Source organism: Amblyomma americanum, chromosome 10 (assembly GCF_052857255.1).
Source record: "Amblyomma americanum isolate KBUSLIRL-KWMA chromosome 10, ASM5285725v1, whole genome shotgun sequence".
In the NCBI taxonomy this organism is placed as follows: domain Eukaryota; kingdom Metazoa; phylum Arthropoda; class Arachnida; order Ixodida; family Ixodidae; genus Amblyomma; species Amblyomma americanum.
This window is the reverse complement of record NC_135506.1, coordinates 51,203,756-51,231,639: the sequence shown is the minus strand read 5'-3', so window position 1 is coordinate 51,231,639 and position 27,884 is coordinate 51,203,756. Positions and strand designations below refer to the sequence as shown.

The following is a 27,884-nucleotide window of genomic DNA, read 5'->3' as shown; positions in this document are numbered from 1 at the left end:
CCCTGGGTCGCTGATGTGCCCCCTTGCTCTAGGCTGCACCGTGCTAGTCTGCCTTGGCACCGCCGTCGTCATTTTTCTGATTATGCCTTGGTCAAGTATGTGCATGATAGAGCTGCACATGATCTCAGAGGCCGGGGTTAACGAACTATGGGCCGCTCATTATTTATGCCTCATTTTTCTGCTTCTCGGAGAATTCAGTCAAACACGCAAATTTCACATGCCTTTAGCAAATATGCCTTGATTTTTTAAGGGACCCTGAGCCCCCACCTCCCCATTCCCCTAAATACGGAGATTTATATTCAGCAGGTGGATTGCACCGCAGTTGACATCTGAACCGAGTAAAATGGTCCCTACGCGGCGCTTGACACTCACAAATCGACCCCGGGAGAAAATTCTATCATTCTTTTCTTGCGGCTCCTCTATCGCATCATGTTGACCTAATAATGAAACAGGAGTTAGGGAAGTGCGAGCACCTTGGGGAACTGCGCCGGACGCGCGAGACGAAAGAGGGAATTTGCGTTGAAGGAAGCGGAAGAGATTAGTACCGCATGCAGTAAAGCCTCTTTATTATTAACCCTCGTTAATTCGGGAAACTGCTTGATTTGGACATCCTGTTCGGAGGCAGGAGGATGTATACTCCAACTCATAAGCTGTAGCGCTGTAAAGGCAGCGGCGATTTGAGGCAATCAGAAAGCCGTGCGCCACAAAGCGTGTTCCTCCACTGCATTACCCCCGCGACTGGTGGTGCCATCTCTGGGAAGAAAAGTACACCAGTGTCCAGCTGCTGCACGCATGATCAGAAGACTGATCAGAAGAGTAGCTGATATACATAGGGGGATGAAAGAGCAAGATCTCTGCCGAATAGCGCAAGCCTTCATGATCAGACGGATTACATACTCTCTACCCTGCTGCAAACCCAAGGCAAAAGAGCAGGATCGGTTAATGCGACCATTCGAACGGTCTACAAAGCAGCATATCTGAGGGACCGTTTGTTGAATTCCTTGGGCCTAATTGAACGAGATAGCTCTGCACGTTACACCGCTGCAAAAGTACAGAAGCCCTGAATTTCTTAGAGGACATATACTTTGATTCATACAAAATTGTGCGCGCAATGTATCATTTCAGGAAACTGCGAACAATAGTTATTGCCGCTCAAATTTCTAGCACGAAGCAATCAACGATTAGAGGCCATTTCAAGAAATAAAAGTATGTTGATGAAGGACTTTTTTTTGTTGTTGTTCCCTAAAGTTGTAAACTCGTTCAATTCGGACATTTTCTCCAGTCCAGGGTAATCCGAATAAGTGGTGCTTTTTTATTTTATTTCTTCGCATTTCTTTTGTGTCTAAGCGAAAGTTTTCAGGGTTACATCTTTACCACTGCAGCCAACTGTCTCCATGGCGTTTCTCTAGTTCGACGAGGGCGCAGCTGGACGCCATTTAAACATCAAATAGTTTCATTTTTGCACAATGACGCCTAATACCCAGCGACGCGAGGCAACCGCGCATAGGTGACGTGCCACGACGACTTGTTTTCCCAGCACGAGTGAGTGAAGTTGGAGAAGTCGATGACGCAATGAGTCGTCCTGTTTCAACCATTGAGCATTTTATACATGACTGCGGCAATAGATAGGGACGAAGATGGTATATGCAACTTGATCATCAGTTACTGTTTTCACAGTAACGAGGCTTGTAGCTCAAATGCGGCATTTTACAGACCACGTGAGGTTTCATGTTTTGACCCGAATGTTTTAACGCTCAAAGCGCCACCTCACGGCTGCTTCGGCTTGTCCGGATGACGTGACGACTGCTCGAGGGAGACGACTGAAGCCAGCAAGTTTTTTATTTTTGTTGTTGTTGCTTGTCGTGTCCATTACCTTGTTTCCCGACAAAAGAGATACTACTGGGGCTAGTTGGAAATACATCCTTGAAGGTATTGGTCCCTTTCCGTATTTGATAGCGCTCACCAATACCTTCAAGGCTGTTTCCCGAAACTGGCCCTAATAAGCTGCCATGAAGGCAAGTGCAGTTTGAACGACGAGTTGCACGTATGCCGCACAGCTCTCGTGTGATTCGTTCCCAGCCTCCGGCCCTTCCGCTGGTGCCTTACAAGGTGATAACGAGGGACATGGCGGCGGAGGAGGCGGAGGAGGAGACGCCGGTGGAAAAGGTTCGACCAAGAGCGGCCAAGGTGCAAGCGCTGCCACCGCACGAGTGCCGGGCAAGTCGAAAACTGGTGCACACTACGCCGAATACAGTAAAGGTCCGGCACACTTTTCCTTTTGTTTTTTATCTTTGCTACAGCAATGATGTTTTATAAAAGGAAGAATAAGATAAAGAGTATCAGCCCAATTAAAGGCTGTTTCAAATATAAGCGAAAACGTCAGCGATTCCTGCCGCTGTGGCCCAAAATCCTGTATCGCGCGGCCCCATGCGGCTCCGGTGGACACAGCGACGTTGTTCCAACTGCATGGGATTTCATCCCTGTGGCAGCGCTATAGTCCCGTTCTGACCAATCATGGCCTTGCCAAGAGTCACATGGCTGGAGAAGAAATTGTTTTAAAAAAACCTGCGCAAGTTGTTCACCTGCTTCACGCGCTGATATGCAGGAAAAGTGTCTCGAGGATTGTTTAATGAAGTTTTCCTCAGCCCTTAAACCACAGAGAGGAAGAGAGAATAATGAAAATGAACGGGGAGCTAAGTAGGCAGTTTTAATAGCCTGGACACACGGGAACCGCAAAGGCCTTTAAGAATCAGGTCCTTATATCCAAAGGCGTAAGGAGTGCAGCTACACGGCACAAATGTTGCGCCTTTGCCGCTAAGGGTCTTGGAGGCCAAGGCGCTCGTCACAGACCTTTGGAGCCCAAAGGCGCGGCCTTTGAGAACCTGCGATCGCAGTGCCATCCTACGTCAAAATGTAAAAACAATAAAAACTAGATACAGCCAGCAATGTGTGAAAACATTTTTTTTAATACGAAAGGTGTGTCTGGCTTTGTTTTTGTACGGGTATTATTTTATGCCCAGATTTCAAGACAGTAAAATAGTCGTTGCAGCAACACTGAGTGTCCCTGGTGGCCAAGGCAATACACAAAACCTGCTGCTGCTGACGAGAGTAGCTGTTGCAGTTATTTTAAGGAAGCAATCAAAAGAAAAAAATGTTCGAGCTCAAAGAATGGACAGAATACCTGTATTTAATTTTAAAACACTCACTTCAGCCGCCTCGAGCACAGCAGCGGGTGCTAAGCCTGAACGACTGATTCAGCTTTGGGCTGCACTGCGTAGCTGCGCCGCTGCTCCTTTAAATTTTCGCTCCTTTGGTGAAAAAAGGTGCCTTTGCTGGAAAGGCCTTCGAGGTATGCCGTGTGACGGGGGTATTATAGAGACCGCCGAAATCGGTCTAGTGCCCGTGTTCTTTGCCAGCAACACTGAGATTAGCAGTTAAACAACACCTTTTGAACACGATCTCCGCTATTCGCAGAATGCGCTGATTCGCTTGCATGTGAAACCGAGGCGGCCCACTGTTTCGTGCTCTCTATTGTTACTCAAACAAGAAACTTTATTGCCTGTTTATACCGTCCCGGAATGGCTGCGCTACCAGCCTATATTTCATTGTACAAAGCAAAAACACCACGCTACTTCGAGTATATCAGTTCCCTGCCTGGCTTCGTTGATGTTCAGAATTTAAAAAAAAATCGTTCAGTTTTTACATTAGTTCGCGTAAGCGCATCTTTCGACCCATACTCTTTCAGCAATGCATGACATGGCTAAGACTAGCGACTGCGAGACATTTCCTGCGTCTGGTAGGAAGGCGCCATAGGCAACTTGTCCGTGAAGGATGCAGTGCCGAACCGCACTGCATTCAAAAGTACCTGGATGGTGAAAACCACTTATTGACGTTTGCTTATAAGGTGTCGCATATGTAAAAAAAAACTACATTACATAAAGTACAATGGAGGGCCTCAAAAGCACGAGTTTATTTTTTTTTCGTTGCAGTGCTATGTCTTGCTGAAATAAGAAACAGTGCAAACGACAATACTGTCCACCTACACGAAAATCTTACTGTGCACCATCAGACAGGCGCTCGATCTCTGCACTGTATATTGCTTTCCGACTTGTACTTTTGCGTTCACTCTCCTTGTTTCGTTTCCCTGCTAGAAAAGACACCGCAGACATCCTCAACACAGGCGGCCGCAAAGGGTGAGGAATCGTTTCTCATTCACTTCGGAACTAAGAAAGGATTGACGGTCAGCGTGGCAGTTATACTAGTTAATACATTGGCGCAGCTGTATTCTGCATCGCAGCATAGCAAAAGCAGTTTTAAAACTTTTACGCAATGTCGTATGCAAACTAAATGGCGCACTTAGAGGAGGGCTCTTTCCAAAGGTTTAAAGTTCGCCATGTGGGCACAAATAGAAAAAGAAACTAAAATTCGATGCATTTCACATTTCATAAATCTTTGACGTTCAATATGAGTACATATATTGTGTGGGTTATTATGTTCTAATTTTTTTTTCTTGTAGGCTTGCGTTTCATTGGGTCTGTGGTAGATTACACTGGAACTTCTCATATCAGTGGTATTTTTAACGGCATGATAAAATATCTATGAATCCATGTTTACCATGCTTCCCGGCGCCGTTGCAGGGAAGCCGACATCCACGGCACAGAAAGCGGCAATGTCTTGTGAGTTGCAGTTTTCTCTATCGTGAATCAGCGCACTAGTATTCAGCAATGTGCGTTCAGTGCCACCTCCAGTGGTTTTTATGTCGCATTATCACAAATCTCTTGCTTTAGTCGGCAGGCATTAATTGTTTTTTCACCAGAAGCAATGTGCCACTGTTTGCTTGTTTCCAAGCTGCTGAAACTCTTGACGCGATTCTCATGGCTTAGGGAAATAAATATATGCTAAATCGTACCTGAATTAAATTAGTTATCTCTTTACATCCAACACTGCGGGTACAATACATCGTGTAGTATTCTTCAAGCGTATATAATGTCAGCATGGAACTTCAGTGATGAAATGCAGTAAAACCGGCAGATTTTTGGAGCACTTAAACTAGATATAATTCTCAGTTGGTCAGAATCAAACTTTTAAACATGTTTGAAGGAAGACGTCCACTGCGGCACCTATGGCAGGTGCCAAATAAGAAACGCTGTTGGAAATATCGAAATTAGACAGGAGGATAAAAAAAAAGCATTCTCAGCTATTTCCAGGAGCACTGTTTTGCTTTGCAATGTTTACAAGATTATATGCGGCCCAATTTTGTAATTACAAATGATTGTGAAGATAGTTTATAAGGACAGTGAAAATGGGTAATAAAAAAAAATTAAAGGGCGTTAAGACGCAAAACCACAGCAACGTGGATTAGGCAACAAAGTCAAAGCAATGGTACTATTGCGTGAATGCTATTGTATTTAGAAATATATACAACAAACGAAGCAGAGACAACAGCAACTTAGTAACCGAGCAGAGAGTGGTTTTGAGAAGTGAAAAATAGTCGTCTGCGTCCAGCATCTGCCTGTGGCAGTATTACGCCTGAAATCAAGAGAGGACGTAATTTAATTAGCAGAAAAGATGAGCAAATATGTCAAGGTATAAGTTCGTTCTAAATCAAAAGAAGCGAGGCCGGAAGTAGCAGAAACGATATTAGAAGCCTAGTTGGGTTAAGGTAGCCTCCGCTGGCATAAGACGGGGGTCAGTTGGTGAGCAATGGAAGAGGCAATTGTCCTGCTGTGAATGTAACTTACCCTGCTGCATATGATGATGACGATGATTATTATTTAGTAAATGCACGTGTTCGATTCATGCCTCAACGTACGGAGGCTAAGCTTCTCGTTGAGCTCGGGCACAAAAGCAGGGCTTTGCAACGGAGTAATGAGGGCAGTTAAAGAACGCCCCTGGTCCGAGTATGGTTTTCGAGGGGCCGACTTGTTAATTGTTATAGGGCAGTATATGCATCGCCTGGGCTGTCCATTAGAAGCGACTCGACACAATTGGAAGACCACTCCTATTCCATTCTTTCCAAATCTGCCCTGTTGTACCGATTTGTTCGAACGACTTTATATAGATTTTTGCACCGGCAATAGTGAGATAAAACTTCACCAATTTACTCTTTTTTGACAGCCATGAAAAGAAAGCACGGCGCACGAGGAAAATCCACCAGAACTGGTGCACGAGCCAGGATCACGAGCGACACAGCGACAGGCCAGCACCACAACAGCTCCGCGACCGTAACAGCGGCAGACTCTGGGGCGGAGGCTACGACTGCGCCTCCTACAGCGACAGCCACGATCAATACGACTGCGACAAGTACCGAGCCGCTTTGCTGCCTAATGCTTTTTCTGGGGGTCAAATGGGAAAGCATTATAGGGGCATGCCCGTATAGGGTGCATCTAGCGAACGAGTAAAGGCGCGCTTTAGTGGGACTTCTCGCATCAAGCACCAGGTCAGAACAGATTTCCTATCTGACGTCACAGTCACTAGTTTTCCTCATTTTACGTGCTGTCGCGTGTAAAATGTCTTGGAGGTGTAGTTGAGGTGCGGTGGGTTGTCATGAGGGCCGCATTTTGCCAGGTTTCCTTTGCCAATTAATTTTTGGCATTATAGTTTTAGAAGCTATCTGTTGTAACGCCAAGGCTAACAGTAAGCTTTGCCTATCACTGGACGCGCACCACAAAACGGAGTAAAAGCTCTAAAGAATAATTAGTAAGACACTATCAAGATATCCACAAAAACACCGTTGCTGGCGCTAAAATCTGTTCTCATTGCTAAGAAGGCCTGATTCAACACGTGCAAAACCATTGTTGTTATGGTTGAAATTTCACAACGATAATAGCAAGAACTTCGTTTTTGTGGTTAAAATGTGCTCGCAGCAGTAGGCTAAGCAATCGCTATCTTTGGGGAGTTAAACCTATCCCACTTGCGAGGATTATTCTGCCTTTGCTAGGGACTGGGGCTAGAGGACAAGCCGTTTACTGTCATTTTGGATCATTAGTGTTTAAGAGTGTGGTGTCAAAAGTGAGCGGGACTGTTGTGTTAAAGCGGAGCTATAGTGAATCGATAAAATAACCACCGTTAAATTCGCACCTTGGTCTCCTGCATACCTCACTCGCATCTTTTCAGTCCTTAAAGGCCAACTGATAATAATTGGTTTTGAGGGGAAAGGAAATGGCACAGTATCTGTCTCATATATCGTTGAACACCTGAACCGCGCCGTAAGGGAAGGGATAAAGGAGGGAGTGAAAGAAGAAAGGAAGAAGAGGTGCCGTAGTGGAGGGCTCCGGAATAATTTCGACCACCTGGGGATCTTTAACGTGCACTGACATCGCACAGCACACGGGCGCCTTAGCGTTTTTCCTCCATAAAAACGCAGCCGCCGCGGTCGGGTTCGACCTCCACCTGCTTCTACTAAAGGCCAACTGCAAATAAAATTTTCGTCCCGTAAAAAGACGTATTTCTAGCGTTTTGTCAACACACACTTGTAAAAGCAAGAAATAGCATTCGCAATACAAGTGGGTGCTTAAAGAATCTCTCGCTAAAAAACGACATTTTTCAAACCGAAAATAGACAAAGGGCCGCCGATACCGCTTGCCGGAAATGACGTAAAAACTGTCCTCTGTGTCCAAGGAGGGGATGCTGGGCGCTCTAGGTGTGCCCTTTCTGTGGCTCACCGCTTCCCGTGGTAACCACATCCAGAGGGTACGCGTTCCATGCATATATTGTAGCGAACGCGAACGTCGGTCGCAAGAATTGACGCCACTGTGAAAGAGCGCACGACAGCGGAGACCCCATTTTGTTTCAAGGTGTCTGCTTTCGTTCTTTTGCTACCGAGGAAACAACGCGCTGCTAGTGCACCCTTTGCGACAGCCCTCTTTTTCGGTCGGAATCGCGACAGACATGCGGTTTTGAAGCGAAAAGCTTCACTACGCTATGTAATGCGGTCTTCGGGTAGGGAGCACAACGACCTTGAACGACCTTCAGCCCAACCAAGGATAGCCGTGTATAGGTGGTGCAGTTATGGTGTCGAACCATTGACCCCTGACATTGACCCCTGATCTTGACCCATGACCTTTATTTGACCTTGACCTCTGACCTTTGAGTTTTGCCATTGGGTGACCTTTGGGTTGACCTTTGACCATAAGAATATCAGGTGGGGTGATGTGAAGCCACGTGATGACATTCGATGGGGGTGTCGAAGACCATGTGAATACCACTCGTAGCCACGTGGTCGTGTGGGTATATATATAGAACGGCTGTCGCGAGCGTGTAGCGGGGCTGCCATGGACGAGCCTCAGACGCTTACTGCGGGAAACGTGCTTGCTTTTCGCTGAATTCCAGGGTTAGCCAAGTTAAGCAACTGTCAATTTTTCTTCGGTTCATTTTGACAAGGACAAGGATGTCACGTAGAAGAACGATGCACCAACTATCCCAGCAATTGGTTTTACTTCGCCATATTCCGCACAACGTTCGGTGTTTGCCATACTTCGGAAACGTATGTGTCGTCTGCGTTCGTGCACCTGATGTTTATACAGCGTTTCGGCAAGGTAATCGCGCCTAATATTTTCAAACACTTGTCCACAAGTGTTTGCAGTGCGATGTACCCGCTCATTGTCCCGTTAGGAGCAGAGTTTCAGATGTGAGACAGGTTAAGAGGGACTGATCGAAGTATGATTGTGCGAAACGCTAATGAAGCAGGATTGTCTTGAACGCGTGTCTCGGTTCTACTTTCTATGCAGAGAAGCCAACGACCGGGAAGCAAACCACGACAAAAAAGAGTAAGAGTTTAGTTTGTTCCGTTTTCCTGTAAAGAAGGCAATAGGAGTAGAGCAAATTAGATCATACTGTGTGCACTGAAGTATACGATCATTGGAGATTGGCCGATTATTTAGGTCTTATTTTGTTCAATATTATTACCAGCGAGTACATCGCCGCCTGTCCCATTCGAACGCCAATTCATGTAAAGTACAGATATTTACGAACAGCTTTATCAGGTCTCTTCTTCGATTTTTGCGCATGTATGAACTTGCATGAAGCAGGTAAAGAAAATGCTGAGGTGTATTTAAAACACAGGAGGCGCCCATCAGCCAGAAATATTCTATGATAAATTTGTGAAAATTGACATTTTTTATGCAGAAGTTCGAACAATAAATTGCGCCTTATGGGCGGTGGTCCCACTCCGGCAGCGCGAATGCTCCATTTTAGGCTGTGTTCTCGCCAGAATTCTTCGCGTTGTTCTTGTTCAAACAGCGCAATTAGTCGAAAGCTTAATGCACACTCTGTCAATTGATGCAGCATAATCAACTCCACAAGAGGTGGTATTGTAGATGACGAATTCGGTAGTTTCGTTGATATGACCTACTTAAAGAACTTTCTGAAGAAAGTACTTCACTTAGGACAGTTTATAGAACAGATTTTTACCTAGTACCAAATGATTCCAGAACGTGTGTTCTTCTGACTGTACCTAATCGGCGACCTTTTCAATGTAGTCAATATGGGCTATTTTGGGAACGAATATCTGCTCTGTATCGGGGTGCAAAGCAGCTATATTTTTACCACTCGGGGCGGACAAATACTGATGCAGTGTGCCAACTTTAATCAAGTTATCTTATTGGTTCATTTTTATATGTTTTTCCAATTTGAAGGCTTCGTTAACACTGTCTCACGATTAGAACTATTCATAAAGCTCTACAGAGCATTATGAAACTCTGACCAATGCAGTAAACAGATGCAGGCTTGCCTTACATAGCGGTCTTTAAAGGGCCAACATTACCCTGACTTTGTGAGTGATACCTGAACCACCCATTCACATCTTTTCAGCAAACCCAACGACAGAAACGACGACCACTACCACGGGTAAGTGGTCTCCCTTTGGATCGGAATCACTTTTACAGCGACACCTGTTGAGATCCCGCTCCTGGGTTTCGCCTCCTAGTAGTAGTAGTATGTCACAGTAGTTGTCATTGTAAGCGGTGGGCGCGTTGCCATAGGAACCACTCGGAGGGTGGTTACTGTGCAAGGAGGAGGATATGAATGAGTGGAGAAATTCGTAACCGGTGGTTGCTGACCACTGGAACCATCTGGAGGGTGGCCACCTGACAAAGAGGAAGGTATAGCGAGAGCAGAACAATCCCCTAACTGAGGACAGCTACCGTCGAAGGAGGAAGATATGTCACTTGAGCGTAAAAAGGCGCAACCAGACGTGTTTGTCAAGGCGACCAGCCTGAGGGCAGTTGATCTAGAGGAGGAGGTGGAGGTCCGTGGGAGGAGTGGGTACAGTGAGAGCGTAGGAATCCCAACCGGAAGAAGATTACCGAGGAAGGATAGGGGTACGGCGGGAAGGTGGTTACCACGGGAACCACCCGGAGTGCAGTTACCCTGGAATGAGGAGTAGAGTTACCAAGCAAGGAGGGTATGGCAATAGCGTAGGAAGGCGTAACAGGAGGGGGCCTACCACGGGAACCGTCCGGAAGGTGGTTAACCTGACAGGAGGTGTCTGTGCAGTGAGCGAAGGAATCGCCAGCCGGAGGATGGTTACCTTGAAAGAGGGTATGGCGAGAGCATGGGATATATTAACCGGATATTGGTTACCTTAGAAGCAGGAGGGTATTTTGAGAGCACAGGAAAGGTTAACCGTAGAGTGGTTACCGTGGAAGGAGGTACGTAAGGCGAGGGCATAAGGTGCAAGCGGAAGGCTACGGGAACCACCCGAAGGGCGTTGCCTTGGAAGGAGGAGAGATAGTATGACAACAGCGGAGGAATTTATCACTGTCCACATGCGGCAGCAGCTGCGAAACGCTTCGCCCGATGAGAGGGTCATCAATGACGCCGTGCTCCTGGAGCGATGGACTAGAGAAAAGCGCAAGTCGACGAACGAGTATGTCATCGTCATAATCATCAGCCCGACTACGCCCAGTGCAGGAAAAGAGGTTCTCCTATGTCTCTCCAAATAACCTTCTCCTTTTCCAGCTGCACCCACCGTATCCTCGCAAACTTCCTAATTTCATCCGCCCACCTTTCTGCCACCCCGTCCTATGCTTTCCTTCTCCTGGAATCCACTCCATTACCCCCAAGGACCAACGATTATCGTGCCTTCACATTACCTGCCCTGCCCAAGCCTACTTTTTCCTATTGATTTCGACTAGGATGACATTAACCTGCGTTTGTTTCCTCGCCCACTCGCCTGCTTCAGGTTTCTTAAGGTTACACCTACCATTTTTCTTTCCATAACTCGCTGCGCGGTCCTTACTTATGGTGAACCGTTTTGGTTAGCCTCCATATTTTTCCCCGTAGGTGTGTACTGGTAAGATACAGCTGTTGTATACTTTCCTCTCGAGGGATATTGGTAAACTGCCATTCATGATCTGAGAGAACCAGCCATATGCGCTCCACGCCATTCTTATTCTTCTAGGTATTTCCCTCTCATGATCACGAACGAGTATGTGTATAAAACTTAAAAGAGCACTCTAGAACTATGCACATATGAAGGCGCTTTCATATGCTTTACCTCAAGATATCGTAAAATATAAATGCCGTAACAGCTGTCGCTGAATCTCACGTTGCACACTGGTAATCATCTTGTCATTTTTTTCTTCTTTTTCCTTAACAATCGACCATTTGCTTAACGATGAACCACATTTCCGCAACCATGCTGCATTCGATGTCACCCTTTCATGTCTTTGGGAGGGGTGACATACCGAGGGAGCGTTTTTCCTGTCCCCCTTTTCAACCACAGCGATGCCGTACAACTCGCTCATCTGCACCCTTGGCGCCAACATGACAATGAGGGCCGTTTCCGAGCTGCCGGAAGATGGCCTTTGTGACTTCAGCTTCTACCAGGCCCTGGAAGAGAAGCACGCCATCCTGAGCGGCCGCGGCGGTCCCCATGTGGCCTCCTTCAGCCTAGTCCTCAAGGCTGCCTCCCAGCACGCCAAGACCGAGTACGGCCTCAGCTTCGACTACGAGTGAGTGTGCTCGGCGGAGGCCTCTTTCAAAGTGCAAACGTTATGACGACCAACACCTACATGTGACGTCAGCAATATGCGGTGGCGCTGCTAACGCGTGTACGGAGGGGGTAACAGCTGAGCTTACGGACCATAGGGATGTGTGAGAGATTTTTTAATGCGGTTTTCTTATTTCACACTGCGCCTATGAGATCGGCCATCCGTTAAGAAAAGCCAAGTACATTCCAGAAAAAAAGGAATTGGAGAGGACACATAAGCTCCGCCTTAAGAGAATGACGCGATAGATTTAGTGGGTTAATGCTCATATATGCAGAAGTGGGCATTCTCTACTTCCAATCCATTGGCTGCAGTGCACCACCGCTTCTCCACTCTATTCGCTGCTTCTGTAAGAGTCGAAACGCTAGTGGTCGCAGATGCCACCACCATGGTCCATTGCCATCAGGCATTGCGAGTCTAAGGCCAGAGCGCTGATGTGATAATAGACTCACAACAAGCGTGTCAAAACTTCATGTGAGGCCGAGTTCCCAAGCACGTCACCCGACTCATGGGTAGTACACCCCTCATCGAGCGCCACCAAATCACCTGGACCCGGAACTAGAGGGAAACTAGAGGGCACATGCTCTAGCTCGAGGCATCATCATCCGAGCGGGGCCACACACCGTGCCCGCTTTTACCGCTCTACCTTCGATGTATAGCGAACGCCTCGAGTTCTTCAAAGGAGACATCCCCCCCCCCCCCCTCATAACAAATTGGACACCACAGATGACGTCTCTTGGCAGCAGATACAGACGACCACATTTCCAAATCTCAGACTACATCTCATACACCCCAAACTATGAACCGACACATGTCCCCGGTGCAAGGCCCGCGCTGCACTCTTCCACATTTCGTGGGGATGTTGGGCCAAACCTAACAATCTACAGATGGAAAACACGCCTTTTAAACGGTGGGAGGCACTGCTGACCAGCAATAACCTGGAAGACCAACGTAAATGAAAATGAAAATTGGATTTTGAGGAAAGGAAATGGCGCAGTAACTGCCTCACATATATTGGTGGACATCCGAACCGCATAATAGAGGACGGATAAAGGAGGGAGTAAAAGAAGAAAGCAAGAAAGAGGTGCCGCAGTGGAGGTCTCCGGAATAATTTCTACCACCTGGGGATCTTGAACGTACTGACATCGCACAGCACACGGGTGCATTTTGCGTTTCGCCTCCATCGAAACGCCGCCGCCGCAGTGGGGTTGGAACCCGAGTACTCCGGCTCAGCAGATGAGCGCCTTAACCACTGAGCCTTCGCAGCAAGTGTAGACGAACAGGCCCTCATACAACAGGTCTACAGGGCAGCTCAAGCCAGCGGAGCCCTAGAATAGGGACATCACCCATAAGCTCAAAAAAGTCCCCTTCTTTTTAGTAAAGTTTTCCTCCTCCTTCCTCCTCTTTGTCTGCACTGATTACACCAAACTCACTAGCGATCCAGGGTGAACATAGAAGAAATGGCGCCTTTTTGAAACCTCTTTTTTAAATTAGTTTTTGGGGAAAGGAAACGGCGCAGTATCTGTCTCGTATATCGTTGGACACCTGAACCGCGCCGTAAGGGAAGGGATAAGAGAGGGAGTGAAAGAAGAAAGGAAGAAAGAGGTGCCGTAGTGGCGGTCTCCGGAATAATTTCGACCACCTGGAGATCTTTAACGGGCATTGACATCGCACAGCACACGGGCGCCTTAGCGTTTTTCCTCCATAAAGACGCAGCCGCCGCGGTCGGGTTCGAACCCGGAAACTCCGGATCAGTAGCCGAGCGAAACCTCTTTGCAGTGTTTTGAAATTCTTCCTTCCGGACAGTTTTGATCGCTCTTCCATGCGCTAGATGGCTACAACCCCCCTTTTACTCCTCACTGTTTAGAGCGTACGTAACTTTCCTAAAGGATTAGTGACGCCACAGATCATAGATTGTTACAGGTAAAGCCTGTTAACGCGAAATACTTGTTGAGCAGTTTTCTTCGGTGTGGTTTCTACGCTTTCACTCACGCATCGTGCAGTTATGAAGTAAGAACGCTTGCAGTGACCTAAAAGGCAAAGTTGTAACAGAGACGTCAAGCACGTTTCACCGCTTGCGTTTTATTGCAGCTTCAGTAATGTCACGCAGAAGATCATTCAACAACGCGAGACCAGAAAGATCCTGACGGGACTCTGGAGGAAAAAGATTTATCATTATGCCTTTCTGAGCCTGAGGTTCTACGACCTGGACAAGACAAAGTACAGAAGCGTGTTCCATATCCTGCAGGTAAGAATAGGAGCCAACAGCGATCAGTAAACAATAATAACATGCTCAGTACAAAGCCAGGCCTGCTATTTGCGATGCTAGATCCTGCCTACAGCCCATGTCTGTTGGAATCATCACTCAGTGAAATTCACCAACGTGACAGCACTTGCGTGATGCCAAATGATCAACAGGCGGGGTGGGGCAACTCGTCATAGACGCCGAAGACCTCCCGAACCAGAGTGACGTCTTGCAAGAGAGATCACCCTGGAAGTTGCTTTCATTGCACGCGACCGATCACCTCGAGTTATATGTACACACAACAATGTGTAGGATTTTTCCTATTCGTTCTTGTATATTATTTGTCTCATGAGGGGGGGGGGGAGGCGTAGATACTAAATCAAAATTCAGGTGATCGTACACAAACGTTATGAACACAGCAACGGAATGAGAACTAATACTTGTCTAAATAGCAAAAAGACTACGTAAGCCACTTTTAAGTATGGAAATACGAACAAATCAGTACTTCTAAGCGGACTTTAAGATGTCACAATGAAGCGAAGGCACAGAAACGTCATCCCGAAGCAGAGTTTAAATTGTAAGGCTAAATAACATTAGAGCACAATGCATATTACAGCAGTACATAACTCTAGGGGTACATCGATAGATGCATTGAACCGCACAGTTACAATAATTGCAAGAATACAAATGATGCCAACATGTAAGAATGTATAAAACAGCCATGACCGTTCTATCGAACACATTGCAAGGAGCTGGACACACAAGTTTGGTTTCACTGAACAGCAAGTTGAACATAAAATTTTTCAGAACGAACTTCGAAGAGAAGTCCAACTGTGATAAATGCGAAGACAAATATAGCTGGATTGTCTCAAATAGGATGCGGTCCGGAATATGAAGAGCAATAAAAAGATGTTCTGTTACTACACGAGGTAAAGAAGGGCAGTTTAACACTCCATCGCCGCCAGCCCTAATTCATATCGAGCACTAATTGACATTGATAACGGAGGGCGTTTTTATTACTGTGCAGTTATATGCAAAGTAAATCTACTAGTTCATCATCAACACAGGAAATGAAATCACAAGGAGCCCCACCGAGTTGAGCAAAAACCATATTCCTCTGTCTACTTGTTTAATTCTACACTACTCGGGAGACCAAGAAATAAAAGGAAACAAGCATGCGTCGATCCCAACAAAAGCTACAACCTACCATGTTCACATGTGTCGACCTAGGGGGCACAGAAATACTCTCGCAGGTTTCGCACATAGTAACGCCATGCGTTGCAGTAAGTTCAAACATGAGTCGAGTGGACAGGCATGGCAGAAGTTGTTGCGCCTCCTCACATGGCTCAAAAATAGTAACTTTGCTTGTTTTCAATAAAAGTTCCACACAGGATGCACTCTCAGTATACATAAATAATAAAGTTCGCATGCAGTTAGTTAGTCGCTGAAGCATTTTGCGCATTCCTGAAAAATCATGCATAGACATGACCCAAGGCGGGCGGCCAGACGCCGATGCGGTCCAGCTTTATTTTTATTATCACCGTTGTGTATGGCACCCGCATTACTCACCTTGCAGCGGAAATGTTTTTACATTCATCAGAGATAAAGGTGTCACTTTAGGACAAATTTTACAATTTTTCGTTCTTTTCCGTAACCACCACTCATCCACGCACAGCCAGCACGTCTCCTGGTCCTTCCTTGACGCGAGAATAGGTCTAACGAGAAATCCCTTCGCTCGCTTGCTGTGTGGTATTCCTCCCTGACAACACCACTCGGGGTGCACCCAGAGTTGTACGCGATACTCATTTGTACACCACAACCACGGTGTTGGCGGACGACGCTTGACGCCAAAAGAACACAGAACCAGACAACACACGTGCACGAAACGGAATACTTCATACCACACGTGCACGAAACGGAGTAACCTGATACCGCACGTGCACGAAACGGAGTGACCTAGTGCCACACGTGCACGAAACGGCATAACCTGCTACGATGTTCCTCGTTTTTCGTCGTGGTGCGGTGCGTTGCTCGATCTCTTCAGATATCATGGCGGTGACGTCACGCCTGCGGAAAGCAGGGCATAGAAAAGTCTTCTCCATATAAATAGTGCTAGCTGACCATGTGTCACCTTAGGCCACGAGGTCCAAATGCACTCTTAAAAAGTAAATAGTTCCGACAACTTCTTTTGGCAAAGCAAACGCATGTCGCATATCGCACTTTTTTTTCGAATTTTCAGAGTAACAGCCCCCGTACTTAGTTAAAGTCGGGGCAGTAATGCACTTCCTGTACTCTCCAACCAATGTAGAATCAACATAGCACTCGGGCTGTCCTGCTTCCTGGCGAAGAGGGAGTTTACACGCCGCTTTCTCTAACCCCCTGATACGCTTAACCTTTGGAGTCACATTAGATGTTTGGTGATGTTAATAATGTTAATAGCGGTTAGAGATTTAAAGTTCAATGAAACAAATGCCGGGCTTGGTAATTTACAGCTTGTAGCCTATGCATAGATTTGAGACCCATAGCTGTGTCGAAGACTTTCTCTGAAATAAACAGAGCCAGCTGAGATACGAACTGGCCTAAATGGTATCGCGTATCTTGAAGAAAACTTCGCTTGAAAGATGCGGAGAACAAACGTGGACAATAAATCTTGAACACTAGAACAGAGCGCAAGCTATCAACTGTGCTTTATTCATGAATGCATGCCGTCATGCCATGCGTTTACGAATGCAGTGAATAAAATCTTCCGAGTTTGTGTGTGTGCGTGTGTGTGTGCGTGTGTGGGGCGGGGAGGGGGGGGGAGAAGCACGCTAGAACAGCTGTCTGAAATTTCCTCGTTAAGAATAATCTTGATGCCATTTTGGTTTGTCTATTTTAGTCATATTAACTGCACACTGCATGGCTGCCTGATTCTTCGAAAGAAAAAAATGGTGGATCATGAAGCGGAGCCTGAGGTTTTCTCCTATTTCATGCGCCCTCCGTTCCCAGAAGGTGAAAGATATCCTTCACGGAAGCCTTGTACCGCAACGCCCGAGCTATTTCCTTGTCGGCGAAGCATTTAGCAAGGAGGCCTGGATATCATGGGCATTTAGCAACATCAGGTACGTACTGTCTTTCCCGGTCCCTTCTCAAATTGCATCACTGTAAGAACATTCTGGTTCATGTTTACTACAACTGCAGGCGCATGCGCTGTCTGTGGGCAAGTAACAAGAAAAAAAAAAGAGACCCCGGTAAAAGAAAGTGACTGGGACCTTATTTTCGCATCTGTGTTCATATCAGCTTAGTGACTGCGCGCCGGGCCGAGGCGTTTGCTCGGGAGACTGCTCTTGACGACGTAGGCTTTCTTTTAGCTGGCGATTATTTTGATCCGCAATGCATTTGAGAGAGAGGGGGGGGTGCAGCTGAACGAGAGTCTCTCGGGTATCAGAAATGGCTAAGCAGCCAGGCGTTCCGAGGAGAGCTAACTAGCTACTGTGATGGTTCCTTCTGGGTGCTACTTCATTAAAAACGGCATCCAAGTTTGCGCATAGTATGTCAAAATCAAGAATAAATTGGCTTTGGCTGGGCATGTAATGCGAAGCCAAGATAACCGCTGGTCCTTAAGGGTAACAGAGTGGATTCCAAGTGAAGGCAAGCGTAGCAGGGGGCGGCAGAAAGTTAGGTGGCCGGATAAGATTAACAAGTTTGCGGGGATAGGGTGGCTGCAGCTTGCACAGGACAGGGTTGATAGGAGAGACATGGGAGAGACCTTTGCCCTACAGTGGACGTAGTCAGGATTATTATTATTATGATGATGCTATCAAAGCCCAACACATCCGGCATTCACCTCCTTCTCAAAGACTGTGTTGCCCAGGTGGCCATATGGTGGGCCTAACAAACCGAGAAGAGAGCGCACTTGATAGTATCTGTGTACTACGTTTTCTCAAGTGGTCCAGGAGGGCCACAGAGCGAGTGCTTTCATGAGTAAAGGTAGGGAGGTCCGACGGGGTGTACTCCTATCACTGTCGTTCCGTCATCCTAAGGCAGATAAAAAAAAATCTTGCTGTGATTCGTGTGGTGCAGTTAAGCTACATCCCATCAATCAGAAATGTAATAGCATTTCCAAGCTATAATCCCCAAACTCGTTAGCTTCAGCGCAGGTTGACCGGTGGTCATAAGCGCGTGCCCCGGCTAACTACTCTGGCTCGTACCAAACCGAGGAATCGCGCATCTCTACACACAGAAAAAGGATGCACGTTGCGGGAGCTGTCGTGTACGGACACCTGACCTACGACGACCGGGGAAAGGGCGCGGTGATGCCACCTTCCTTCTGGAACTCGACCAACATAAACCAGTCCATGTACGAATTCAACTTAGTAAGTGCCGCCACAAACATCTATCTTCAGTATTATAGTTGCTAAAATAGTGTTGTGAGAAATGCAATGCTTGCGCACGACGAATCGAGGAAACGCGGGAAGTCATTTTGTCAAAGTGTCTAGGACGTTAAAGTTTCGGGTACCTATAGGACCACCCTTTTTTGAAAAAACGCTGATGGGCAAAAAAAAGTCTTTTTTTTTTCAACACGACATAGTGTTAACAATTTCGCTGCCTTAAATGGTCAAACACAATACTGCTTTCCACCCGACCCAGCTGCCAGTACAGTACAGCGACTAATGGTTTCCGCTGCCAATGACCATGTGGCGGGATTAATCCCCGCCTTGGCGGCAGCAATTCGATGCAGGCGGATATTAAATCTACTTATCTGCTGAAGTTTCGCCGCTCTATAATGAACTCCACGGGGTCTAAATTATTCTGCAGGATGTTTTTTAGTTCACCTCCGCTTCACCATATTCGCTAGCTCAGCTTTTATACACTGTAAACACGAATTAGCCTGTGCAGATGTAAATTAAGAGTAAGTTATTCTCTCGCTCACACCCTTTTAGTAGCAGGGAATGCTGCCAAAGCCTTGTGTTATATTTCCACCTCTAAAAATTCGGACTACTCGCAGATGGCAACGGGAATATATTACATCTTTAAAACACGCGAAATTATTGATTTTACGAACAATTTAACCGCGGTTTCAATCTTCACTATTTGCTGACCTCAAGACTTCCGGAGCCGCGTCACAAAAACCTCCTAACATTGCAAACAGCATCAAGTTACTATGCTTTGCAATGAGAATATGCCTTTGTTGCCAAGGGTAAGCATTCCGTAAATTCAGCAGTCGAAATCTACTCCGTGACTTGGGAAGCATATCCTGTCCCTAGAATAGGGCGCGCTAGAAGACCGCTCGCTCCCTTTTTAATCCTGTATAGGTTTTTAAGTGCTTAGAGTGCACGTCACAATCAAGTGAACCGCTTCCATAAAACATGCCTTCAATTTTTAACTTTACCTGTCCTAAGCTTTTCAGAATACACGCAGTTTCCTACCGTCGCTATTCTGGAACGAAGTACGCTCGGCAGTTATAACTGGGCCCACGCTTGCAGCTTTCAAACATTTAAAGGAACAGTGAAGATAAGGGCGCCACTGAACGGCAAAACGGCAGTTTCCTGCAACATGGTGACCTTTGACAGGCGCTGTGCGCGCTTGTTCGTAGAACGAACTGGAACGTGCAGATGAACTGAGTTTTCTTTGATCCTCAAGGACTTCGAAATACCTTCCAGGACTCCGCCCACGCTGCTCTCAAGGACCTGCCGACCAAGAACCTGGGCTACACGCAGTTCTTCCTTTCTGTGTCGTTGGCTGGTCGCTACTACAAGCCCCTCAAGGAAGTTGGCATGCTCGAAGACAACGGCTACGTGACCACTGATCCGCTCTTCGTAAGCATAGCTCAGGTACACAGACATCCACGCGGTCGCAAGCCGATGGCTCTTTCCTGGGTGGGTCGTTAAGCTTTGCAGGTTAAGAGAGTTGAGATTGTGTAGTGACCGAGAAGTCCTTGTGAAACGTTCACCTATGGCTGCACAGTAGCTGGCTGTAGAAGGGAGCACGGGCGAAGGCCCCTGCGCACCCAAAGAAAGCCCCACAATGAATGTATGTAAGATGAAGAATCGGAAGGGTGTTGCGCATCAGAACGACTCCAAAATTTCTGAGGAACGTTCCCACCACCTTTACCCAGCACTCTTCATTCAGTGGGACGAACGCGAATGTTTTCACCCCTGTGTAAGCAAAGGTCAGGCATTTATCTATAGCATCATGGTTGAGAGCACTGTTATCGCGATATGGGCGTGGGCGCACCAAGCTTGTTACCACGTGTTATTGGTTCAGATTTCGCAGAATTTCTCGTGAGACGTTTCTCACTACGCTCGACAACTTTCCTGTTGTTACCTCAGCGGTTAACGAAATATCTACGCAGTCTGTTAAACAATGATGGACAATGAATTAGCTTAGAACAATCAAATATACGCTACAAGCTACTAAATAATGCTTAACAACCTTGATCCTAATCATCGTCCGAACTACGTCTACTGCTGTACAGAGGCGCTTCCGACTGACTTCCAGTTAACATTGCCGCATCTGCGGCCACATTACCATACCCCCGCAAATTGACAACCCTCACAAGGGTTGATGTGTGTGCGGACTAGTTGGTTCTTCATGCTTTTTAAGACAGCGCAAAAGACACACCGACGATGACTCAAAGCGGCTTGTGTGTCCCTTTTTGTGTCTCCGTCCTTTTCTTTCTCGCTGTTTAAAAAGAAAATTACATACCTCAACCGCTCACCTGCCGCTCTTCCACCCCCTACCACGTTTGTTTTCTCTTGGAGCCCACTCCGCTATCTAAGGAGGGGGAGGAGGCATCGGTTATCTTCCCACCGCGTGACATGCCCTAGCGACGCACATTTATGCTTCCTGATTTCAGCCAGTACTACCCACTCTATCTACTAAGCCACTTCTCACATGTTTTTACGGAAGAATTGCCCATTTACAATCCACTGCTGCTTCCTGAGGCCGATATCCAGATGTCCTTTTCACCCATACACATATCTGCGTTTGGCGTGGCTCGTGCAATTGAACGCCTACCCCACCACACTAGCCCAGGTCCCGATGATATCAACGCGAAACTGTTAATATAACCTGCCAGCACACAGCTTTCCTGCTATCTATCATTTTCCAACAGTCACTCTATACGACACGTGTGCCAGAATATTAGAGGTCCGCTTATGTAATCCCGGTATTTAAATCTGGAGACAGATCCGTTCCTAATAATTACAGGCCAAGTTCACTAACCTCGATATGTTGCGAGGTACTCGAACACATAATATGCACTAACAATATGACTCATCTTGACCAGAACAACTTGCTTCATATCAACCAGCATGGCTTCCGCAAACAATTATCGTGTCAGACACAGTTATTGGAGTTAATAACTGACCTTCATCGAGCAATCGACTCTTCCCTCCACATTGACTCCATCTTCATTGATTTCTCTATAGCCTTGGATTGCGTGCCTCATAACCGCCTGATGATAAAAATACGCAACCTGCAGCTGGATCAACATACTACGCAGTAGATTAACGCATTGCTGACAAACCGCTTTCAGTCAGTTAAGTTAGGGAGCTTCTCATCAAGACGTTCAGGTGTTGCTTCAGGAGTACCTCACGGTTCGGTGCTGGGTCCACTGCTTTTCTTAATATATATTAATGACATCACGTCGAACATAACATCCACAATACGATTATTTGCACACGACTGTGTAATTTACCGAGTAATATCGAGCCCTTGAGACATCATTGCTCTCCAGACTGATCTTGATCAGCTAACTCACTGGTGCGGCAGGTGGCAAATGATAATTAACGCTGATTAAACTAAACATCTCAAGTTTACTTCCGCTGCTAACGAGAGTCCTAATGTCTACACTGTTAATAATACTATCACTGAAACTGCAGCGTCGGTAAAATACCTCGGTGTAAATTTTAACTCTAATTTATCCTGCAACCCTCATAGCCTGAGTCGCTTTGAGACGTTAAGCTCCCATAACTAAGTCATATTGAACTGATCACTGCCAAATCCTTTAAAAAACTTGGTCTTAAACGCCGACTGCACCAAGCCAACCAGGACACAAAACTACACACATTCAACATGCTAATTAGGCCTGCGATAAAATACGTGTCAGTGGTCTGGAACCCTCATTATACCTATCTTATTAACATGTTGGAATATATACAAGACAAGGCTGCTCGGTTCATCCTTTCCCGTTACTCTCGGTATCAAAGTGTAACAGCACTGAAAATATCGCACCACCTCCCGCCTCTGGTCATGCGCAGAAAATTCAGCCGTTTATCTTTTTTCCATACTCTCTACCGCAGCAAAACACCATTTGCATGCTCACATCTTCTCCCAGCACTGCACTCATCGGCCCGTGTAAATCATATGAAGAAGGCTAAACCCATTTTCGCTCGGACAGAACGACACAAATACTCACATTTGGTCCTGGCTACTGAAGAGAGGAATATGCGCTTCCTTCTAGCATTGCGGCTGTCGCTGGAGCGTCAGCATTTCAAACAGCTGTTTGGTCATACTTAGAAAATTCCAATGTAGAATGATGTGCGTTTTTTTTCTCGTTTGCTTCAGTGTGTGCGTGTCGGGCGTAACTTTCCGTAAAATGTTATATGCCAGGATTTGTAACTTCTGAAGGTGAGATTTTTGTTGTTTTGTTTTGTGGGATTTGCTACACGTGCCGTTTTTCGAGTACCTGTTCCTATCCATTTTTTTTCTCTTTCTGTTTTCACATTTTCTCTTATTAACTTGTACCCGGCTTCCTAACGTGTTTGTTTCTGTCTTAATTCAGACATTTATATTCTGTGTTGTATATTTGTTAAGTTTTCTTTGATGATTCCCCCCCTGCTATGTAATAGCTGCATTGGGCCTTTAGGGTATTGAAATAAATATCTTGGTATCTCTTATTGTTACACAAGTGAAAACCAGGGAAACTCTTTTACTTTAAATCTTGCTGTTTCTCAACTTCGGCACCTTGCGTGACGCTTAGTGAAATTAAACCGAATATAGCATGCACATCAGGCGTTAGCGATTCTTACGGGAAGAAGATTTTCGTCTTGATGCGACAGTTCTGCTCTAAATTAACGTAGAAGAAAAAAGGTATTCAACATTATGTAACTGCTGCACTGAAAATATTTGCCCATCTTTAGCCTGTCAATAAAAGGTCAGAGGTTATAAATTATTGTAGAAGAATGAAGGTATCCAACATTATGTAACTGCTGCACTGAAAATATCTGCCCATTTTTAGCCTGTCAATAAAAGGTCAGAGGTTTATGTTGAGCGCTCGCGTTATGAATCACGTTGTCGTATATAATGTAGGCAGTTGAGTTCTGCTCAGTAAAATACTTACGTATAATTCATATGGTACTTCTACTGAGCATATGAACATGATAGAACAGGCAAGTTAAACGCAAACGAATAAAAAAAATTAAAAGAGGCATGCATGGCCGAAGCATCTGCGTTTTCATTCCTTGCAAGCTTTATTGCAATCGCCGTTCTCCTTTACGCCTTGATGTTTCCACCACTGTCGTTAATCATGACATCTGGTGACCTCTGCGTATCTCGCCATAATACTTGAATCTCAAGGCGTCGCCCTTACCGCGCTTCTCTTTGTCCACTCTTACAGTACTGCAATGACACCGACTATACGTGGGGCTTCCATAACACGACACCAATCGGAGCTTATTACGAGAACGTCAAGGCCGGTAGAATAATTACGTACGATGACGTCACATCGCTTCAGAAGAAGGTAAAGATTACGTATAACCAAGTAAGCGTGTTCTGTATGACCCCAAACTGTTGTAAAAATCTCATGTTCTATTCAAATGTATAACTTAGCCTACCTTGTACAAGAGCTGCAAGAGGGATATGGTAGCGACCACACTTTCAAGCCGATGTGATGAGAAATCTGTGCCGCGCTACGCAAACTCTCCACCAGTTGTCCCGACACACACAAAGCTCGCCGAGAACGGATGAAGCTGAGAGGCCCAACGCCAGCAGCCGTTCTGTTGAGAAGGGCTGTCACACTCAGGCAAGACGGCATGAACCCGGCCATAGACTAAACTGACGCTAAGCTAGACACGAAGCCAGTAGCTAAGTCAGGCTCCGATGCAGGCACTAAAGCCAGATTCTGAATTTCAGTGTTTGTTAACGAACCATCTGGTGGCGTAATTTAATCAGGATTCATGAAAAACTGCGCGCTTCGTAGCCCGCGCAGTCCGCAGCCGGTAGCCGGTAGCGTTGCCGCGTGGAAGCCAAATAATTTGAATATTTTTTGTTCTCGTGCACAGTTTTCAGCGCCTCAGCAGGCCTCGTAGCTTTCACTTGAGTGCCAGAAACGCGGTGAGACCCACTGTTGCTAAGTTTATCTATACCTGTTAAGGGAAATACACGCTGATAAGTGGAACCTGGCCGACTTATAACATAGGTTCTGGTCACACATAAAATCTTGCTCCACAGACAAACTTATAACAATCTTGCTCCACAGACAAATAGCATCTTTCTTACTAGACATGGAGGCATTCGCCTGAGATCTGCCTTAGGCAGCCACATCGCAATGTGCAGTGAAAGGCAGAGTGGATAACACGATAATAGTAACGGCAGGCGATTATCTTTCTGCAATCGCTTTCTTTGCCGCGATATCCCATGCCGTAAACACGAGCCAGCAGGATGATCTTCAAAACTAATGACTGATTAGCGCCTTTTTAAGTGCCAAAATAAGGCAGTAAGCTAAGAGGCACGCCATAATAAAAGCCTCCGGATTGACTGCGACCACGTGGCGTTCATATGGGTCTTGTAATTGTATTACAGCTCTTACTGTACACACACATTGAAGTCTAATGCTTAATCCATTTTGCTGGGGATCGTCTGGTCGACTAGCACTCCTCAACACCCCAGTGTATAGTTCAAAGTGCTGATGGTGGGCAGTTGTGTTTTGATGTTTCACTTTTTTTTACCCGGTCGCGTGGTAAGCTCCGGGTCCGCGGTCACTTCTTAAAGTGACCCTGAGGACAGTGTTATGTTTGCCTAGACTGATAAATTATCGGGCTGTTATAAAAAAGGGTATACTTTAAGAGTCACTTTTTGTAAAGTAGATAGTGCCAAAATATATTATAATTGCTCGGCCGCCGCCACAAACTAACTGCAATGACTTCAAGAAAGACATTTTGGAGATATCTGAGCCTAGGGTTCATAGCCATTCACATCCTAAAAATGTCTCTTCTCTATTAAGGCGAAAGCCTTTAATGGCTCATACTCGCGTGTCCGGTGAAGCGCTGTCTTCTACGAAAAACGCGGCAACTAATCAGGATAGCAGAAAACGGATGCAGCATCAGATAGAGGGGACAAAATGTTATCCCCACGCCAAGTTAGATGACTTTACAGCGATTAGTTGATTATATCCAATTATAGCGAAAAAAACAAAAAGCAAACAAGTGCGTCGATATAGTGACAGGAGAGGGTGACGTCATGCCCGAGGTCGTCATGGTAACGGCGCGCGCGCTGGTGGCGCCACCTCCGCGCCACCACCAGAGAAGCCAGAGAAGAGAAGAAGGCCAGAGAAGCAGACCGCAAGCGCCAACAACGTCGTCTAGATTGAAAGTGTGGCAAAGTAGAAGAAGCCTTTGGGAGTGCCACTGGTATGGGAACCTGCGAAGCTAGAATCGCAGTCTGCAAGGCCAAATGCTTTCGCGTTGCCACACTTTAGATTGGCAAAGTTCTCTCATAATTTTTGTATAAGACATAAAGCGATTGATTAGCATATTAATTAATTAATAGTTAATTCTCTGAACGATTTAGTCCCTGAACTTTCTCTTAGTGCCGCTTTAAAGCGACGTAAAGACGGCACTGAATTCCGGCGATGGCATCTCCATGATTTGTGTCAGTGCACTTTGGTGTAACATTCTGCAGATGCCTTCTGTTCTCGAATGCAGCTGTGCCGTGGCAAGCAGCTGATTCCGACGGTGAAATACGGGCTGGCCGCGTACCACGCCGACCTCGATGACCCCGCAAACACATGCGGCGATGGCGCTTATCCGCGCCTGCGCTTCCTCAAGAAGCTGCTGCATTTCTTCAACGAGAAGTTTCTCGAGGCCAAGAATTACGACGAGTGCCTCATACTATAACCTCTAGTGATATCCATAAGCGCTCATTGGAATTTTTTTTATTTGTGCAACATGATCGCTTGTGAGGACATCACAGTGGACGGACACTTTGCCCTTCCTCCTGCAGTGTTTCGCGGCGTCATCGCTATGAAAAAGCATTTATTGTGTTTCGGATTGTGTATTGTAAATAACTCCAACGATTCCTATTTTTTTCATCTTTAATTCGCAAACTAGCGCCACCGTTCATGCAAACTTCCGATTAATCTAGCAGCGGGGACGCGGCCCTGAAGTAGACCTCACTTCATGAATTGATATGCCAAAAGTTTCGAATTATTTTTGACCGGATGTGTTTATCATTGTTAATAGCTGTGCTTCGCTATTATTTTATATCTGTGGAAATAAACCTTTATAAGTGTTCACTGCTTTCATTTTTTTCCTTCTCGCTAAGCAAATGTGCCACTCGTTGTGGCAATGAGCACTACAGTCAATGTTAAATTTCCCCACTTGTGTGAGCTCCAGCTCTCGTGCTTAGATCTAAGCACGATTAAGCATATATGGGCATAAAAAGGAAGAAACCAAACTGGCTTGCATTCTGGTAATTATTGTAAGCCTAATTCTTAAGATTCAGTTTAAAAAACGGCCCTCGGACAAAGAAGGCAGCAGCGTCTGAGGAGGATAGCCTGAGGAAGCTGCGCGTGTGACGTCATGCTTCTTCATAGTTTTTTCTTTCCTTCGTGCAAATCACAGTGCGATAACCGCACCGCACTGGGGTCAGCATAACCTCCTCTTAGCACCTTGCATATCTGACAAGCCAACGCCTCTTGTATTTCTCAACGCCTGTCACATCAGCCGCAAATGGCGAATCACACCCTTTACTGTCCCTCTGTCCTGCTGTTTCCCGCTCCCATTTGCCCTTTTGCCTACCCTACCTCAGGCTGGTCACGTATGGTACCACCGGACTGCGCCACGCCACGGAGGCTAAAGGAAGTGTCGCGCTACACCGCAGCCTGTGTGATGTAACTCTAGGCCCCTCCCCGCTGGAGCACGCCCCATCGTGGATGATCGATGAACGAGGCGTCCGCGCTGCTCCCTATGAAAACCGGATGGTCTGACAGGCGTTAAGTCTGCCGAAGACGTTCATCAAACTCCCTTATGACGGGAATGTTTACTGGAATGAACTCCCTCAAAGAGCTTCTCAAGAATCCTGTTCCTGATATTTTTTTTTTGCCCCAGGCTTCAGTGGGCGTTGGCCGCCACTAAAGTCTCAGATGTTTTCTCCTTTACACACTAGGAACCGAAGCCCTGGACTGAAAGGAGGTAGTGAATGATATAGCCCGAGCTCTAAATAATGGGCCGGATCCCCATTCTTACCCCACCCTTCCTCTTAGGACCGCACGGTGATAGCCTAAAACATGGGCGGGGTCTTTGCCCTGAAGTGGGCGTAGTCAGGCTGATGATGATGACACAAATAACTATCCTCCTCGGACACCATAGTCAGAAGGAGAATACAAACCAACTGCCTAATATCCACATTTTTATTAAGGTTAGTCCCACAAAACACCCCGGTTGATT

At 46.3% G+C, this 27,884-nt stretch overlaps 1 protein-coding gene across 1 annotated transcript; it reads left to right on the top strand.

Moving 5' to 3' along the window:
• LOC144108289 (uncharacterized) lies at positions 1-26,638 on the top strand. The gene is made up of 14 exons (XM_077641556.1): positions 1-95; positions 2,080-2,253; positions 4,152-4,193; positions 4,638-4,676; positions 6,118-6,303; positions 8,730-8,768; positions 9,811-9,846; positions 11,726-11,954; positions 14,082-14,238; positions 17,224-17,336; positions 18,458-18,590; positions 19,878-20,048; positions 23,837-23,959; positions 26,142-26,638. The coding sequence occupies exons 1-14, from the start codon at positions 14-16 to the stop codon at positions 26,331-26,333; spliced, it is 1,716 nt and encodes a 571-aa protein (XP_077497682.1). The 5' UTR covers positions 1-13; the 3' UTR covers positions 26,334-26,638.
• Positions 26,639-27,884: the final 1,246 nt, after the last annotated feature.